The sequence below is a fragment of the Littorina saxatilis genome, linkage group LG7 (assembly GCF_037325665.1).
Source record: "Littorina saxatilis isolate snail1 linkage group LG7, US_GU_Lsax_2.0, whole genome shotgun sequence".
Classification (NCBI taxonomy): Eukaryota; Metazoa; Mollusca; class Gastropoda; order Littorinimorpha; family Littorinidae; genus Littorina; species Littorina saxatilis.
In genome coordinates, this window is record NC_090251.1 from 48,683,584 (window position 1) to 48,701,626 (window position 18,043).

Below are 18,043 nucleotides of genomic sequence, written 5' to 3' on the forward strand. Positions count from 1 at the left end.
TGTTCATCAAAGACTAATGTATCACTTAAAACACCAAAAAAAATCAACTGAAAAGGTTTAGTTTGTCACAAATGTCCAAGCACCCCCCCAGCACCTTTTGGCAAAGCCTCATATATATCCACAAAAGAATCTTACCTTTTTTTCCAGTAGTGGTTTTATGGAAAAATCTGACACGACATACTAAAGTGTCAGTTGTTATCTTGAAAATCAACATGATAAGGCCTAAAAAAAAAATAGGTGTGGTTACGGTAACCCGACCTACCCTATTTTTAGGGGCCGATCCTATAACTTTTTATTACATTTGTAAAAAAAAAAATAAAAAAAATAAAAAATAAAAAAAACAGTGCAAAAAGCGCAATGAAAGCGAAAGCGCCCGTGTCGCACACTTATTTCCCTGTCAAGTAGGTTTAATTTGTACACATTACAAAAAAAAGTTAAAAAAAAAAAAAAAGTGATTGCCTACCTACCTACCCTATTTTTTTTGGCTATGTTACCGTAACCACACCTATTTTTTTGTGTGGCCTAAGCCCTATTCTATTTGTTGTTTCTGGCCTTATCACGCCTTGAACTTGCACAAAAGTCCACTACAAAACCAAACAACGTTGATCCCTTTTACAAGGCGTAGACTCCAGCCTCAAGTCATCTCAATGATTATAGGTGTTCTAAAGGAGAAAACACAGACCAACCAACGGATTGACAATGGCATAAGGACAAACCATGCTCAAACACTGTTGAACTTGAAGCTGGGTGCACTTACATCAGGCCTTACCAGGTTATCAGCTTTTTCTGGAGGAGGGGTGGGCAAAATGTCGATGGGAATGTCGCTGTCGGCTTCGTTCGATGGCTGTTTGGCTGCCTTTACCGGAGTTGTAGAAACCTCATCAGATGTATCCATACTTTCATCATCCGTCTCTGCAATCAAATTGACAACATTACACAATTTTGCACAAAAGAAGAAGCATTCAATACCTAAATGCGACGTAAACATAATATTCTTGTTTTTGAACGGAACATTTCAGCATTGATATAACCAGAATGTGGTGATCAAGCAGAATAGATTTTACAGGGAAAAAAAGGTTAAAGGCTGCCATATTCGTAGGATTCATTAATTAATTCATATTGTTTACATGTGCCAATAATGTTATAAAACTGTACCTAAGGGGATATAATAACGATTGGCTGTAGCTTTCGAACACAGAACAAATTATTTCAGTATTGCAAAGTGGTGTTGATAGTGTCGAATGTAAACAGAACAGTCTCAAACCCCATCTTTGGTTTACGAAACGTCACGAAGTGACGTCAGCGGTCTAAAAATAGCCCAAGTCCTGGAGAACTGTTGCTAAACAATGCAATAAAGAATTAATTATTTCTCGTAATTGGTAAGGACTTCAAACCTAAAACTTTGCAGGAAGCTTAATTTATACATCCCCGCAACGATGGGAAAAGCCCTGGAAGTAATTAAACTAATTAAATAGGACTATGTCAGCCTTTAATATGTACACATTTCCTTTTACTGTTTAAGTTTCACATGGGCTGTAAAACATGAACAAAACTTTCATTCCTCTCATGACAGATATCTTGAGGCAACAAACAACAAACCAAAAAAGGGAGAATTCACAGTTATAAAACATGCCTAAATTAACGGAGATTAAAAACAACAACATCAACGCAAACAACAAGTGGCAAGAGTAAAAGGTCTGTACAATTGTTACTCACGAGTATCATAGGATACGAGTCGAGCTTTCTTTCCATTTGGTTCTTGCTTTTCATGCTCATCTTTTGTTGACGATTCTACAGCAGAGCGTTTGGATTTGGATTTGGATTTGGACGATTTTTTTGATCTTATCCCAGAAGTTCCTGGTTTCTCCCTGTCGCCGTTCACCGAAGTGCTTACAGACGACACAGGTGATTTCTTGTGGGTCTGCGTCCCAGAGACAGATGGTTCTGGAGCAGTTTTCATGGAGCTTGACACAGCAGATTCTACCTCCGAAGGAGACACTGGTTTGGCAGCTGGAGGCTTGGCTGTTTCTGATTGGCTGGGCTCTGTGTGAGAAGCTGACGGGAGTGCAGCAGAGTCTGCCGGACTCTGTGGGCTTGTCTTTTCCAAGTTCTCTAGCTCTGCCTGAAATTGAAAAGTAGAAAAGTTAGATTTTGATCAGATGAATCAACCTCAGATGAAAAAATCATCAATTCTGATTTAAGTACAAGCTAGGAGTTTTTGTTTTGAATGGCGTTTACTAGCAATTGTCAAAGCTCCTTGCACATTCTTTAATCATTAACATGAGGTTTTTCTTAACAAAGCAAATTAACTTTCAGAATTTACTGTTCTACAAGTACAAAACACTCCTCACCTTTTTCTTCTCAAGCTTTTTCTCCAGAGCTTTCTCCAAGGCACGGTCAAGGTCATCGATGTCGTCAAAGTCCATGTCAAAGTCATCGTCGTCGTCATTAGCAGCATCGTCGTTCACACCGCTGTTGGTCACTACAGCTTCACTGTTCTCACCGCCAGTGTCCTTGACCTCTTTCTCCGGTGCAGTCACCACAGACGAAGACGACACTACGGCAGCTGTAGCAGTAGAGGTAGAATCTGAATCCATGGGAACCGGAGAAACTGGTTTGGAAGAATCCACAGCACTGTCCACGGGTACAGCAGCAGATTTGACAAAATCGAGAGAAGACACTGGTGCAGATGAATCCACGGGTGAAGCGGATGTTGTAACAGGCACAGCAGCTTGGGAACTGGACACCTCTTTCGACCCTTTAGCCACAGCGGCAAAAGCTTCGCTGAAAATGGCTTCCAGATCCAATGTTTCCACCGAAGTGGAGTCGACGGCAGACTCAAGCACTCCCGATGTCTTGGTCTCTTCTGCATTTTTCTTGGAGGGTGAAGCAACTCCACTTTCACACACGTCATTGTCCTCCACTTTTTCAACTTTTATTTTCACATCGCCATGAGCAGTTTCAGTCCTAGGAGGCGGCAACTGAGGCCCAATGGGTACATTTGAAGACACTGCTTCTGATGTTTCTTTCCGACGCTTCTCTTTCTTGTGCTTGGGTCTGTGCTTGGTCTCTGAAGACGAAGGTGCCGGGGAGGATTCCCGTTTCTTTTCAGATCCTTGCCTGGAAAAGACAACACAAGGATGTGTCAAAGTGATAATCAATCGGAGAATTTAAACAAGGTTAGTCATTGTAAGTGTAGAATGTTGTTTAGGCCTAAAAAAAATAATAGGTGTGGTTACGGTAACCCGACCTACCCTATTTTTAGGGGCCGACCCTATAACTTTTTTATTACATTTGTTAAAAAAAATTTTTAAAAAAAGAAAAAAAAGTTCACAAAACGCAATGAAAGTCAAAGCGCTCGAGTCGCACACTTATTTCCCTGTCAAGTAGGTTTAATTTGTACACATTAGAAAAGAAAGTAAAAAAAAAACAAGAAGGGCAAAGCCCATACGACTCACATGCTTGACCTCGACCTTTAGGGTAACTAAACCTAGCAATGACATCATACACTAAGAACTGCTTTACACATTTTTCCTACCAAAATACATGTGACCTTGACCCAAGGTCAAGGTCATCCAAGGTCATGCAACACAAAGCTGTTAATTCAAGACATAGGAAGTACAATGGTACATTGGCTCTTTCTACCATGAGATATGGTCACTTTTAGTGGTTCACTACCTTATTTTGGTCACATTTCATAAGGGTCAAAGTGACCTTGACCTTGATCATATGTGACCAAATGTGTCTCATGATGAAAGCATAACATGTGCCCCACATAATGTTTAAGTTTGAAACAGTTATCTTCCATAGTTCAGGGTCAAGGTCACTTCAAAATATGTATACAATCCAACTTTGAAGAGCTCCTGTGACCTTGACCTTGAAGCAAGGTAAACCAAACTGGTATCAAAAGATGGGGCTTACTTTGCCCTATATATCATATGTAGGTGAGGTATTCAATCTCAAAAACTTCAGAGAAAATGTGAAAAATGTGAAAAATAGCTGTTTTTTAGGCAACATTTATGGCCCCTGCGACCTTGACCTTGAAGCAAGGTCAAGATGCTATGTATGTTTTTTGGGGCCTTGTCATCATACACCATCTTGCCAAATTTGGTACTGATAGACTGAATAGTGTCCAAGAAATATCCAACGTTAAAGTTTTCCGGACGGACGGACGGACGTCCGGACGGACGGACGGACGGACGGACGGACGGACGGACGGACGGACGGACGACTCGGGTGAGTACATAGACTCACTTTTGCTTCGCATGTGAGTCAAAAAAAAGTGATTGCCTACCTTCCTACCCTATTTTTACATTTAGTCAAGTTTTGACTAAATGTTTTAACATAGAGGGGGAATCGAAACGAGGGTCGTGGTGTATTTGTGTGTGTGTGTGTGTGTGTATGTGTGTGTGTGCGTGCGCGCGTGCGTGCGTGCGTGTAGAGCGATTCAGACTAAACTACTGGACCGATCTTTATGAAATTTGACATGAGAGTTCCTGGGATTGATATCCCCGAACGTTTTTTTCTTTTTTTCGATAAATGTCTTTGATGACGTCATATCCGGCTTTTCGTGAAAGTTGAGGCGGCATTGTCACGCTCTCATTTTTCAACCAAATTGGTTGAAATTTTGGTCAAGTAGTCTTCGACGAAGCCCGGACTTCAGTATTGCATTTCAGCATGGTGGCTTAAAAATTAATTAATGACTTTGGTCATTAAAAATCTGAAAATTGTAAAAAAAAAATTAAAAAATTATAAAACGATCCAAATTTACGTTTATCTTATTCTCCATCATTGTCTGATTCCGAAAACATATAAATATGTTATATTTGGATTAAAAACAAGCTCTGAAAATTAAAAATATAAAAATTATTATCAAAATTAAATTTTCGAAATCAATTTAAAAACACTTTCATCTTATTCCTTGTCGGTTCCTGATTCCAAAAACATATAGATATGATATGTTTGGATTAAAAACACGCTCAGAAAGTTAAAACGAAGAGAGGCACAGAAAAGCGTGCTATCCTTCTCAGCGCAACTACTAAACCGCTCTTCTTGTCAATTTCACTGCCTTTGCCATGAGCATGAGCGGTGGACTGACGATGCTACGAGTACATACGGTCTTGCTGAAAAATTGCATTGCGTTTACTTTCATTCTGTGAGTTCGACAGCTACTTGACTAAATGTTGTATTTTCGCCTTACGCGACTTGTTTTTGACTATGTTACCTTCTTTTTTTTTCTTTTTTTTTGGCTATGTTACCTTAACCACACCTATTTTTTGTTGTTGGCCTAACTACCACGGTCTTCCAAAGTCACCTACAGAAAGCAGGCCTGAAAGTGGTCAATATTTTACTCGCTTACTCTCTGCCAGTACAAATGTCCATCTACTCGCAAAATGCGAGTAAAGTTGCTGAAACAAATTGTTGGTTTGGCTAGTAAAGTTTGCTCTCTGGCTAGTACATTTTCAGAATGATCAGCCAAAGGCCAGTACAACAATTGTTGGACTTTCAGGGCTGGACAGGTGGACAGAAATGTTGACAGTCACTGAAGACCGAGACCGTAAACAATCACAGGCTATCATATATGATTTGCAAAATCAAAATCAAAATGCGGCAAACAGCTAGTAGTTTCATGAATGTAGGTTGCAACTACAACTTTTCACAGAAATAACAAGTAATGAAATGCGTTTTCAAGACATAGTAAGGTTGATGCACTAACGCTGAGTCAGTGGGAGTTTTTGTTTGTTTGATTTCTTCTACAAATAACAATAATGGGTGCATGCTTACATGTTTTCACATATCAGGGATGTTGTTTGGTGTCACTAGTTGGCAAAACAAAGCATTTGTTTTCAAATCTCTGAAAACATTATCACCATTTTAGTGAAGTAATAACACTTTTACAAGGTGCGGGAAAGGTACTGTCAAGGACTGCCTTACTCTTCCTACAAATGAAATATTTTTTGCAGAATTGCCACAGGGAAAAAAACACAACTATCCTGGCAACATTACTGCAGCTAGAATTTAAGACAAGTTTTCGCTGAAATAATTCTGTCCTACATTATTATTTACTCAATACAGACTGCAAAGGCATGGTCAAGGTCATCAATGTCAACGATGTCACACGTGTGCATATGCTTATTTACAAGCGTGTCTACACATGTAAGTGTCTAAAAATGAATGTGTGCATGACTGTACTATTTTCTCACTTCTTTTTTTGCTCTTTCCTCTCCTTCATCCGCTGCAGCTTGTCTTTCGGGATCTTGGCGATGCGTTCCTCGTACTCCTTGTAACGGAGCAGAAACTGCGTGTAGCCTGGCGGTATCTCCCACGTCACTTGGTTGTTGACCATGTTCCAGTAGTAGAAGTACTGTGTTGTCTCGTCCTGCACCATCTGCCACTCACTCTTTGGCTCTGCCAACACACAGCCATAGCAAAGACATTAGTATTCGCATCCCCCGAAAGCTGAGTATGGTTGCCTAAGGCCAAAAAGAAAAATATGTCTGTTTCCGGTAACCCGACCGACCCTATTTTTAAGCGACAACCCTAATTTTTTTTTTCGCTTTTCGCAAAAAAAACCCAAAAAACCAAAAAATAAAATAAAATATGAAGTCAAGTATACTTTATTTAGTTTCAATATATCTAGGTCAAAAACATGTGCTAAATAATTGTAAGTAAACTAAGGAAGCGTTTAAAAAAAAAAAAAAAAAACCACATAAAAAGACGGTAACAAAACGTTAAACAAAAAAAAAAAAAACCACACCGACCGACCCTATTTTTTTCGGCGATGTTACCGGGAACAGACATATTTTTCTTTTTGGCCTAAAAGGCAGGGTAAAAACGGTTTTACAAGTAAAAGCCATGGAAGTTTCAGCCCATGAATGAAGAAAAAGTATTTTAGTTTTCCTGCTGTCTGACTAACACATTACAGTTTTAACCTGCCCTAGTGGCGACCTAGTACCTCTCCACAGTGACCACCTGCCAACACCAAGGATTCATGACATTTTTTTTTACACGATCCATTAGCAACCTGCAAGTCTTCACTATCATTAATATCCTATGGTATAACTCGGACTATAAGCATGGTTTCTGTCTTTACAAATACATAAATTATACTGTATTTGATAGTCAAAACTGAGAATAGAATGTGAACTCAAAACTATAGAAAACAACTTGCTAAGGGAAAGAACTCAGGGTACCTTCAGGGAGCTCTTCCTCCATCTCCAAGACTTTATCCGTCTTCTCTTCATCCTTTTCCTTCTTGACAAACTCCACAGCCCCCTTCACGAACATGGACTTGTACGCATGAGACGACGAGGGCTTGCTCCTCTTCTCTTTCTTGATCGTTTTCTCTTCTTTCACGACTATTATAGGCTTGCTCTCTCTCAGTTCTTCTGTTGTAGCGATGGAAGCTTCAGGCTTGGGAATGAAGCCAATGTCCACTGGAGTTGGCTTGGGGATGAAGCCAATGTCCACTGGAGTTGGCTTGGGGATGAAGCCCAAGTCCACTGGGGTTGACTGGCTGGAGTCCACAGCTTCAGGCTGGTCATCAACTTTCTTGTCATCTGTGTGTGGTTCCTGTTCTTTGGAGATGGATTCGATTTCCTGAAAAACACAGTCCAGTCTGGTCAGGAGAAAGTTGTTTGCAAAACATACAGGCAGGCCTTAATTGAGCCCAAAGTCCACTTCTCAAGTCTCAAAGTCTTTTTAATCTAATTTCATTTTCATTACTTTATTGTCCCATCGCTGGGAAATTCGGGTCGCTTCCTCCCTGTGGAAAGCTAGCAGCAACGGAGTCGCGCTACCCAGGTGTCTGCGTGTTTAGGTGTATTCAGCCACCTGCACTTATGGCAGAATGACCAAGGTCTTTTACGTGCCATTGTGATGACACGGGGGTGGGACATGGCTTCCGTCTCTGGGTCTGCACATAAAGTTGACCCGTGTCCGTCCCAGCCCGAATTCGAACCTGCGACCTTCTGATCACAAGTCCAGTGCTCTACCAACTGAGCTATCGGGCCCCCATGGAAGCTCAGTGCTAAAGCTTTCTGACACCAGGTTCGTGAAGTGTACTTCGCATAGTCGACTTCGCCCAATAAAGGGCTGGCTTTTGAGAAAGTATTAGCTCTCAATGGTTAATTTGCAAAAAGGAAAGTTTTCTCAAAATCTGTTCGCCACACTTTATTGATACTGATACTGATAGGCCTCACATCTTACAAGTGGTGTGTCATGCTAAAACAGTTTTGTTGTAATAAATCCTCCTAAATAAGTCATGAAAAAAAGGAATTTTGGAAGAAAAAGTGGAGTCATAAGCCTGACCAGTTCAGTTACTGTATTGTTAGACAAAAGCTCTTAAAAGTAAAATACCAGACAATGTTTGTGAACGTCAATTCTGTACATAAGGCTACTCACAGCAAGGAAGCTGGCCACCTCAGAGTCGATGCTGCTAACCACTTCCCCTGATGGTTGAGGAGGCACAGACACGCCAACAGAGGGCGCTGGCAGAGGGATCTCAAGCAGTGTGTCCGGAACAGGAGGCTCAACGTCCATGGGTAATGGAATTTCAGCATCTTTTTTCTCCTCCTCTATGACTTGTGCCTTACCGTCTACTGCTACATCCGTGTCTTCTTCAAGTTCAACCTTTTTTTCTGACACCTTTGGAATGGTATCCTCAATTTCTTCATCGGTCTTGTCATCGTTGTTTTCTTCGTCAGAGGATGAATCACTGTTGTACTGTCCGACCAAGCTCAGCAGGGGGTTGGATGCTGGAACAAAAATTAGAAGAGGAAGATGAATTAAAACCCATACCTGTCTTTTATGCAAAAGAACAACTTTCACCGACATCAAAGAAAAGAAACAGATTTCGAGGACAGAGACTACCATCCTCACAAAAGAATAAACATCAGCATGTAACTGAAATTTCAACTGCTTTTATGTGTCCCAATCACTACAGAAACAACATGAATACGTAACAACTATATATATATAGTCATATGGATCCTGTTATTTTTTAAATTGAACAAACTTATGGTCCCAGGGGTGTTGCTAGACCATTTTCATGTTGGGACATTTGGCCGAAACTGTCAGAAAGCTTTAGGACATCTTGGACAAATTTCGGCTATTATTTTGGCTCATACAAAGTCACCGCAACATTGAAGCACAAGACTCAAGAGCACGGGGGATAACCGGTCATAAGCGGGACTGAGGCTCTACGTGGGGCCTGACATGATTGAAGGCACGTTTTGTCAGTTTTCTTGGATTTGTTTGATTTACGTCAGGATTTAAAGTAAGCCACAGATTCAGCGATGCCTTACATTGTTTCTTGATGCATAAAATGTCATAGAGCGGTTCATATGAGTCCGTAAATGACCATCAAAGCTGAACATGTCGGCGATCGAGCGCCGGAAATGGCTGTTCGATGGGTTTTGGAAGTAGAAATGTGCTTTATTTTACAAAATCCGCTCGTATTTGACGTCTGTTTGGGATTTTAATGGAAGATGGAGTCATTGAAGATGCAAATGGGTAGGGGAACCCCTGTGACACCCCCATTAATCCGCCCCTGGATTATATGTTGCATACTGCAACTGAAACACATCAAACACCAGTTCTCTGAAACTTTTTCAAACCTTTAACTTTAATTTCTTGAAAGTAAAACTCTTCCAATCTTGTGCAAATCTTTGGGAAACATGACTGATAAAACGCCAATAAAAGACCGTGTAGGGTGAGTCATTTTGCTTGGAAACCATGATTTGGAGGACGCTTTTCATTCTCTGGCTCAGCAGATTTCGATTCGCGGTGACTATCGTCAATGTTGTCTGCTTCGATCGACTCGACAACACTACTACCACTCACACTGACACTGTCCACATTCGCGGTGTTCCTATCATTTTGTCCGGAATCACTTACCTTGGCGAAGGGTAGCAAACCTTGGCCAATTTAGTTTTTTTTCTTTTTTGGTTGCGACATGATGTTCAAATCCAAATCGAAAGCACTGACTGACTGATAAACTATCGCGAACCGGCGAACGCAAACGCTGAGAGTGTGGTTTCCCTTGTCCAAGGGAAACCATTCTGGCATCTATAATTTTTGGCAATGGCTTCCGTTCAAAACATTGATGTTTCGTTTTTGGTATTCGCGAAGGAAATAAACGTCAGTCAGTTGACCAAGTTCATAGGCAGCAGTTTTAGCAATCAAAGCCTGACCAATACAAAAAACTGGACAAACTGTGGCCGATTTAGGCGAATACTCTTCGGACATTTGGCCGATAGGGACATGAAAGTTTCGGCCAAAGTAAAAAAAAATCGGCGATTGGCCGAAGGGCCGACCCAAACGACACCCCTGGGTCCATGTTTTTACAGAGTAAAATTTCATAGATCACAACAGCTCTATAATTTCATAAGAGTACTCAAACTCTGAGCGTCTGACAGGTAGAAGTAAAGTTGTGAATTTGGCTGCTTAGTTAGTCAGTGTCTAATTCTAAACCACTTTTATACCTGGATGAAACAAGCCATTAGCACACACAAAAACATTACAACTTACACCCATTTCTGTTATCTTCAATCTGCCCGGGTTGTATGGGGTGGTGCCCTGCAAATTAATAATTCAGTGAAATCTGTGAGTCACTGAGTGTGACATCTTAAAATTTATATTTATATTGTTCGTAAAAGGTCAACAGGCAAACATGGGTATTTGCTTTCAAAATAAAAAACAGTGAAAGACTGACTCAAAGACATGGCTTCAAACAGTGACACTGACAGAACGGTCTTACAGTTGACCATCCATGAACTATTCAACATGAATATAAAACGGAGATAAACATCAAAACAAAATTAACTCTTGTTGGGATGAGTTCTCTACAAGTACAAGCGCAATATAGAAGATTCCTTAGGTCACTGGGTTAGTGGGTGTACTATATTATTTTAATTACCACATAGATACTTTTGTAAATTACATCAACCAGACACTAAACAGCAGAAACACTATTCTATCAATTCACCACACTTTAACTTTACCAGTACTCAGCTCTTTTCATGTCCACCAAATATATATTAATATCACATTAATTCCCAGTAGTCTACATGTTCTGCTTTGAATACATTTTAACTCACGTGGTTGGTGTGAACTAGAAACATCATCTAGCTGAAGTACTTGACGGCGGCTACTTTGCTCCATCGCCATGGTGCTTGGAGTTGGGACGTCCAGCTGAATGCTTGTGTGAGTACAATTATTCACAACGTCTGCACAAAATGAAGAACATATACTGATATAGTATGTAATTGACTATATTTGTTAACCATTCTGGCTCAGGAACACATTTTAAGCATGTGTAACACTGTAACTGAAATAATGTCTTAAGCCATGCATGCAAGTTCCAAATACTGAACTAGAATCACTGCCAGATCACAGAAGAAATTCCCTCTCAATCTCATTCATACACTGGCTAGAGCATGCATGTGTTCCCTCTCATTCATACAGTGGCTAGATATTCTATCTTGCAAAAAATGTGTGCAGGGTTCGATCAGCAAAGCAGAAAATAATGCGTCATAAGAACCCCTCAACCAAATTCTGAATCTGATCCATGGGACATACTATGTATAGTTAAACTTAAAGCCACAAACTGATAAAGGCACACATTTTTAAGTAAGGAATCTCTCTTCCCCCCCCCCCCCCCCCCCCCCCCTCCTGTCACTGTCAGAGACCTAGCTGACAGACACAAATATTGAGCTGTGTAATCGGTGGGGCAGTGTTTAATCATCTCATTCTCAATGCTCTTTGACTTGCTGAAGTCAGTGGAGAGCTTACAAAAGTGGGTTAGTTTCAGATTATGTGTTCACAACGATCCTCAGAAAGGGCTAATTTGGAAGAGTGCCCATGCATCATTAGCCTACATGTATTTCTGCTTGTGTCGATCAGTGGGTGTGTGCGCGAGTGATTCCATCTGTGAGTCACAAGTATGCTTTCCGTTTCACTACATTCAGTTTCTGTTCATAATCACTAATAGATCAGCACATTGATGGCAGTGAACAATTAAAATGAATTATGAAAAAAAAAGTTCATTGGATGCGAATGAAGGTAGAGAGAGAGAGAGAGAGATAGATAGAGAGAGAGAGAGAGAGAGAGAGAGAGAGAGAGAGAGAGAGAGAGAGAGAGAGAGAGAGATTCTGGCCAAGTCAAGACATGAGAAATAAACACGGTCGACTACCAGACTTAGACTAGGGTCGGAGTGGGGTACAAATGGCAGGTTGACAAAAAATATTGGTCAGTAAATTTCGATCAAAATCCTACACAATCAAAGAAGACAAGACAAGGCCAACATACATTGGAGCTGGAACAGATCATCACCGCCAAAATACGCTCCAAAATATTGCACTATGTAACTTACAGACGAATTTTTTTCCTGAAAGTGAAACGATTTACCAACTTGATCCTTTTATCTTTATACCACAAACGTTAACATTTCAGACAAATAGAGCCCCCTACCCCTGGCTCTCCGCAAACAAAAACACACACAAACTCCGTTCTTGGAAAATCTCAGAGACTATAAAATGTATAAGACTGATCATTGTACAATGAACTCTTAAATTTTACATCTCATGTGTTATGTCTCAAAGACCCACACACTACAAGGTTGGATAAGGGTAACCGGGCCGACAGACCCTGTAAAACTTTCTGCCGCCCCTTACATTTCTTCGCCAAATTGAGAAAACAATTAAGTTTAACAGACAATGGGAAGTTTGGCGCCTCACACTTACGATGAAGACAGGTTGCGCAATCCACCCCCGCCACACCCACACCCCGAAACACAACAACAACAACAATAAAAATCAAAACTGAAAACAGCTGTGTGTGCGTGTGTGTATGCCACGGTGTGAACATGCTTATGTGTCTAATAGTGAAAAGGGTGAAGAGGGCAGCCAGTAAAACTTCAACCGGCCATTCGCTCTAACACATAATAACTTTAAAGACAAAGAATATATGTAATTGTACTGGTTTTAGTTTTGTTCAGCTACATAGACCAAGCAAAGGAAGACTGAGAGTTATGAATGTTTGGAGCTATTTTGTAGTTTTCACTAAATACTGGTAAAGAGACAAACAGACATTGCAAAGTTACATCCGGTCAGAAAGGGTTTCCGTAACAGATGAACCAATCACAACAAGGAATACAGGACTCTGATAATGATGCTTGGTTCGTCTCATGAATCTACAATTAAAACATTTTAAATGTTCTGACCTTGATATAAAACATCAAACAGAATGAAATACAAACTGAAATTATATTATAACAACAAACATATTTTTTAAGACATATTTTAAAAGCACCTCAGTGTAGTTCGGCAGGAGCTTTGGTCCGAATCTGCTGTTAAGTAGTATGGATTGAATATGATTATGAATGATGTCCACAAGAAAGACACTTCTGTGATTCGATGAAAACAAACCAGTGTTTTCTACAATGCGTCTTTGTGTTGCTGAATAAGATCACCCTTGAGAGGATTGGCACACATCTTGCCCAGTAACCACATCTTAACCTGTCCAAACCGTCAAGATGATGTCTGAAGCGGACTTACAGATTTTGCAGTCTGGAACCGAAACCGAGCTTGAAGCAATGCTGAAGCGTTTTAACACAGCAGTAAGTGGCATCGTTGTGGCATGTTGTTCTAGAAATTCTAACTGTGCATTTGTTTGTTTCACAGAGCAGGTTGTTTATTGCGTCATAGAGCGTTAACGCGCCCTATTACATTATGAGTGTGACAGTTCCATGGCAGAACACGTTTGTTTTGGTAAAATGACAGCCCAAGACTAAGTGGAATTAGTAACAATAGACTATAGTAATTAGTATAGTTGCGCACGTGTATGTATGTCCAATTTTAAATTGATTTATTTAACGGTTACATTGTTACAGTATTTAAAGGGAAGGTGTACTATATTATTTGTTCAGCTGTTTGAAGCAGACAGAATAATTAAGAAATGCACAAGCAATGATCTGAGACTGAGAGAGCTAGCTGCATTTTTGTGATGTGCCCAGCTGATACCTAAGCATTGCTCCTTGTCCCAGCCCTGCTCTCAATCTACAGCAGTGTTGTACAGCACACATAAGAAACATTATCTTGAGTATTGTGACTGTTAGGCATTTATGATGACACGTTTTGCGCAAGCATGCAGTAGCAGTCATGCACCTGCAGCTGCAAAGACCCAAATTGCACGATAAGTGACCTTACAGTTACACACTAGAAATGCTGACAGTTGAGAGGTTGAGGTGGTCAGCGATATTCACTGCTTTGCATTATTCCATGGCTGTGCATGTCGCTTCTTCAGCGGTTAAGGCAAAATAAAAAAATTTGTCTGTTTCTGGTCACCCGACCGACCCTAAATTTCGGCGCCGACCCTAAACTTTTTTTTTCCAAACTCAAAATGTTTTTTGTTTTTTTTGGTGGTAAAGGACAGGGTGAGAAAATGAACAACAAAAACGTGTGAAAACGAAAGTCCGCTGACGATTTGTAAATGTGTTGAGTGTCTTGTCTCTATGTATAGTGAATCCAGTCTCTTTGCGCGATTTTTAAAGTTAGTTTTATTGGTCTACATTTGGGGTAAAAAAAAAAGTAAAAAAAAAAAAAATCCCTACCTACCGACCCTATTTTTTTTAGCCATGTTACCAGAAACAGACAATTTTTTGTTGTTGGCCTAAGAGAACAAAGACTTTGTTTCAGAAGCGACTGCCTCGTCTGTGGCAATTACCTATCACCAGCCATCTGCTCTTCCCGAAAAAGTTTACAATCTTGAAATTTGTTTTCGTCTGCTTGTGTTTACATGGCTACTGGTTTTTTTAAACTTAGTTCGACCAAATTTCCATTAAATTATTGGAGCATGTATTTATAACATAGGGCAGGCAATGAGGCATTTTAACTTTTAAACGCCTATTCTGATGTTAAAGGTGACAAGAGGTCAAGTTTGTCCGAATGACCAGTTCTACGACTTTAATTTCTCTCCGCAAACAGAATTTCTGGTGACAAGGGACAGATGGATAGCGACGACAAGGATTATGTTCCTGTTGTTCTTGACCGGTTTTCCACTGCAATTCCTATTTTCATCAGGATATGCTGATGTCAGTTTCAAGGTTGCCTGTTTCAGTGTTTGCTTGTACAAACCACCATTTACGTCAAGCCCGCAAGACTGGCACTGCAGGCTGACAAAACTGTCATAGTCTGCTACACTACTGTATGTTCAACTATACATGTACTGAAGAGAGGTAAAAAAACCGTCCTGTTTGACCTGCAGAGCTACATGTAAATGTATACATATAATGTACACACACGCACCTACCTTACTTCAACAAGCATGGAAAAACAGTCTAGTTTTCGACGTACAGTCAATTCTAGTTAGTTAGGGAGCATCTTGTTACTCCCCCGTATCGTTACTCCCCCGGCTCGTTACTCCCCTGGCTTGTTACTAACCCTAACCCTAAGGGGGAGTAACGAGCCCGGGGAGTAACGAGCTGATCCTGTTAGTTAATGCGGGTTTGGACAAGAGATAAGAGAATCAACTGAAATCAGGAGTTTGTTGTTACTGCAGTGTAAGACTTGTTCTTTTGAATCTTTTTGCAGAACGAAAAGGTGTTCACCTTCCCAGACCTGAAACCTGAAATGAAGGAGGTACGTTTTCAAGTATTAAACTAAAATGTAACACACTAAACTATGTCAATTGAATTTGTGTACAAAAAAAGGTGTCTTGTCTTGTAAAATTAAAAATGTACTGTTTGCTTTTGGATATTTTAGCTGATACTGATTGTGATCTACATGTGTATTATATGAGTTGTGAGTTTGAAGGGTATAGATCTAAATATGAAGTTACCAAAAAAGTCTGCGCGAAGTTTACTCTGGGATTCGAACCCACACAAATGGAGCCGAACTGTTTTCAAAGCCAGTGCGCTACTGACTGAGCTATCTCCCTTCCCATTTTATAAATTTACACACATCCTATAGGCATCAGTGTCAAGTCTAATCACACATACCGTATTTGACAGACTACAAGCCGCGACTTTTAAAAAAAAAAAATCGCATTGCGGCTTATAAAAAGATACGGCTAAAACGTTACCTAAACTTGAATAGCATTCACCTAATGGAAGTCGCCACGGGTTTTCATTTCGCTCGATTAGCGATTACCGTTACTTTATTAGCTCTTTACTCAAGACTCGGCGCTTTTCTCTTTCTTTCGCGAATCTTCGTTTGTCAACAAGTCGTCGTGACAAGATAGCGTACAGAGAAACACCGGATGTATCAGGATCTCGCGCGCGAGAGATTTTGTTTTTTGTGTCTCGCGATAGTTGGAGGAGCGAGAGCCGCCATGTTGTGTTTCCGTCTGCTCGAAATGTGCGCAAAAGTCGTAAATCATCCCAAAAAAGCTTATTCTGGGCGGGACTACATGTGTGTGTTGGTTACAAATTGTGTGTGTGATATTTTTCTTCAAACTTTTTCACTTTTCTTCTTTGTTTCACTTGTTTATTCTCGGAGCTGATTTCGCCAAATACCGTACTTTCGTTTGCCTGGTTGTTTTGATTGATTGACACGATCTGATTATATTTTTTTTCGACGGCGGCTGATATAGTGACGCGGCCTATACGTGGCTCGTCCCATTTTTTTGGTTAAAAGTCGGGGGTGCGGCTTATAAAACGGTGCGTCTTGTAATCCGTCAAATACGGTAGATGCTCAGGATGCAAAAAAATCATCCTTAAAATAGTTTACATATGCTGGCTTAAAAGAAGGCAAAATCTATACATGTACATTGTGTAATAATCTGGCTTTTAATCAGAATTTCCGGTCTATCAGTACTTGACATACATTTTTTTCTCGACACTGACAGGCTTGCTTGTGACCAGTAGCAGAATGATCTTGTTTGTTTTGCAGTTTAAATAATTTTAAATCGTTTTATGTTTTCAAGTTGACAGTACTGCTTTTACGTGAGATGGAGATTCTTTTGATGACTAATTTTGCTTTCAGTTATCCAGTGTATGCTTTGTTACTGTGACGCAACGTTATTATTAACATTGTTTGTTGTCTTTGTCAAGTTAAAGTTTGTTATACATATGTGCAAGTTAACTAATTTTTAACAAACAAAACTAAGAAGAAAGGGTAAGGGTTAAAGATTTATTTTTAAACATGTGTAAATAAAACAACACAATATGTTTTCTACAGAGATATATATGCAATGTGAAGCCAGAAGATACTTTTTTGTTTTTATGAAATCATGATTATGTAACGCCAAGCGGTTTAATGCATCACTGCAAAAGACAAATTATTCCTATGTGGCTTTTTTTCTACAATTATGGACAATAAAGTTGAGCCTAATTGTATTCTTATCTTTTCTTGAAAAATACATTCAACTTGTTCTGATGGCTGTTTCAGAAATATGTGAACGCTTTGCTGAATCGCTTTGAGCAGAATCTCCAACCTGAAACCTGCATTGCCTGCTTACAAGCTTTTCGCGTCTTCAGCCGGGAGAAAACCAACATGGACACTCTCACGTCTGAACGCTCTCTTCGCCTCCTTATGAAGCTTGCAGGCATCGAGTACTATGCAGCAGAGCCTGGCGAAAATGTTGCAATACAGAACGGAAACCAGGACGGTAAGAGTGTTGGAAATGCAAATCTGACAAAAAAATTCAGACATTAATTAAACAATTCAATACCCCCAGGCAACTGCCCCCTTGACAATTGAATTGCCCCCCGCCCCCCCCCCCCCCCCCCCCACCCACCCTATTACATCCGGACAACTGTCCCATGTTTTCTTAGTGTGCTGTTTGAGCCTTGTAAAGTTATTCAGAACAATGCGTTTCACATTTGAAGCTGAAACTTCTTGCTCAACAAGTGTTTTGTTTTAAACTTTATGCTAATAGCAGGGTTTCATTTACTTGTGTGCCACACACACACTAACCTGATACACTGGCACCAAATAGAACTACTTTGCATCTTTCGACAAAAGCATTTTCGGACCGCCTGGCCTGCTTTGCGCTTTTTCAGTTTTTGCCTTCGACTATCTCATGTCCCATCAGAAATTAGTTG

At 40.2% G+C, this 18,043-nt stretch overlaps 2 protein-coding genes across 6 annotated transcripts in view; one reads left to right on the top strand and one right to left on the bottom strand.

Moving 5' to 3' along the window:
* LOC138971678 (formin-binding protein 4-like) overlaps window positions 1–12,432 on the bottom strand; it is a 37,546-nt gene extending 25,114 nt beyond the window's left edge. For 2 of the 5 annotated variants that reach the window (XM_070344449.1, XM_070344447.1), the window contains exons 1-9: window positions 12,310–12,432; window positions 11,100–11,228; window positions 10,531–10,578; window positions 8,404–8,756; window positions 7,194–7,599; window positions 6,204–6,408; window positions 2,352–3,120; window positions 1,717–2,122; window positions 758–912 (exon numbers count right to left, since the gene is read on the bottom strand). In XM_070344449.1, coding sequence (XP_070200550.1) covers window positions 758–912; window positions 1,717–2,122; window positions 2,352–3,120; window positions 6,204–6,408; window positions 7,194–7,599; window positions 8,404–8,756; window positions 10,531–10,578; window positions 11,100–11,169 — 2,412 coding nt within the window. In that variant the 5' untranslated portion in view covers window positions 11,170–11,228; window positions 12,310–12,432. The remainder of the gene's footprint in view (window positions 1–757; window positions 913–1,716; window positions 2,123–2,351; window positions 3,121–6,203; window positions 6,409–7,193; window positions 7,600–8,403; window positions 8,757–10,530; window positions 10,579–11,099; window positions 11,229–12,309) is intronic. The other 3 variants (XM_070344450.1, XM_070344448.1, XM_070344452.1) reach the window with 3 other exon arrangements.
* Window positions 12,433–13,348: 916 nt separating this feature from the next.
* Window positions 13,349–18,043, top strand: part of LOC138971681 (synembryn-A-like) — a 41,436-nt gene continuing 36,741 nt past the window's right edge. The window contains exons 1-3 of the mRNA XM_070344454.1: window positions 13,349–13,618; window positions 15,591–15,638; window positions 17,388–17,607. Of these exons, the coding sequence (XP_070200555.1) occupies window positions 13,535–13,618; window positions 15,591–15,638; window positions 17,388–17,607 (352 nt within the window). The 5' untranslated portion in view covers window positions 13,349–13,534. The remainder of the gene's footprint in view (window positions 13,619–15,590; window positions 15,639–17,387; window positions 17,608–18,043) is intronic.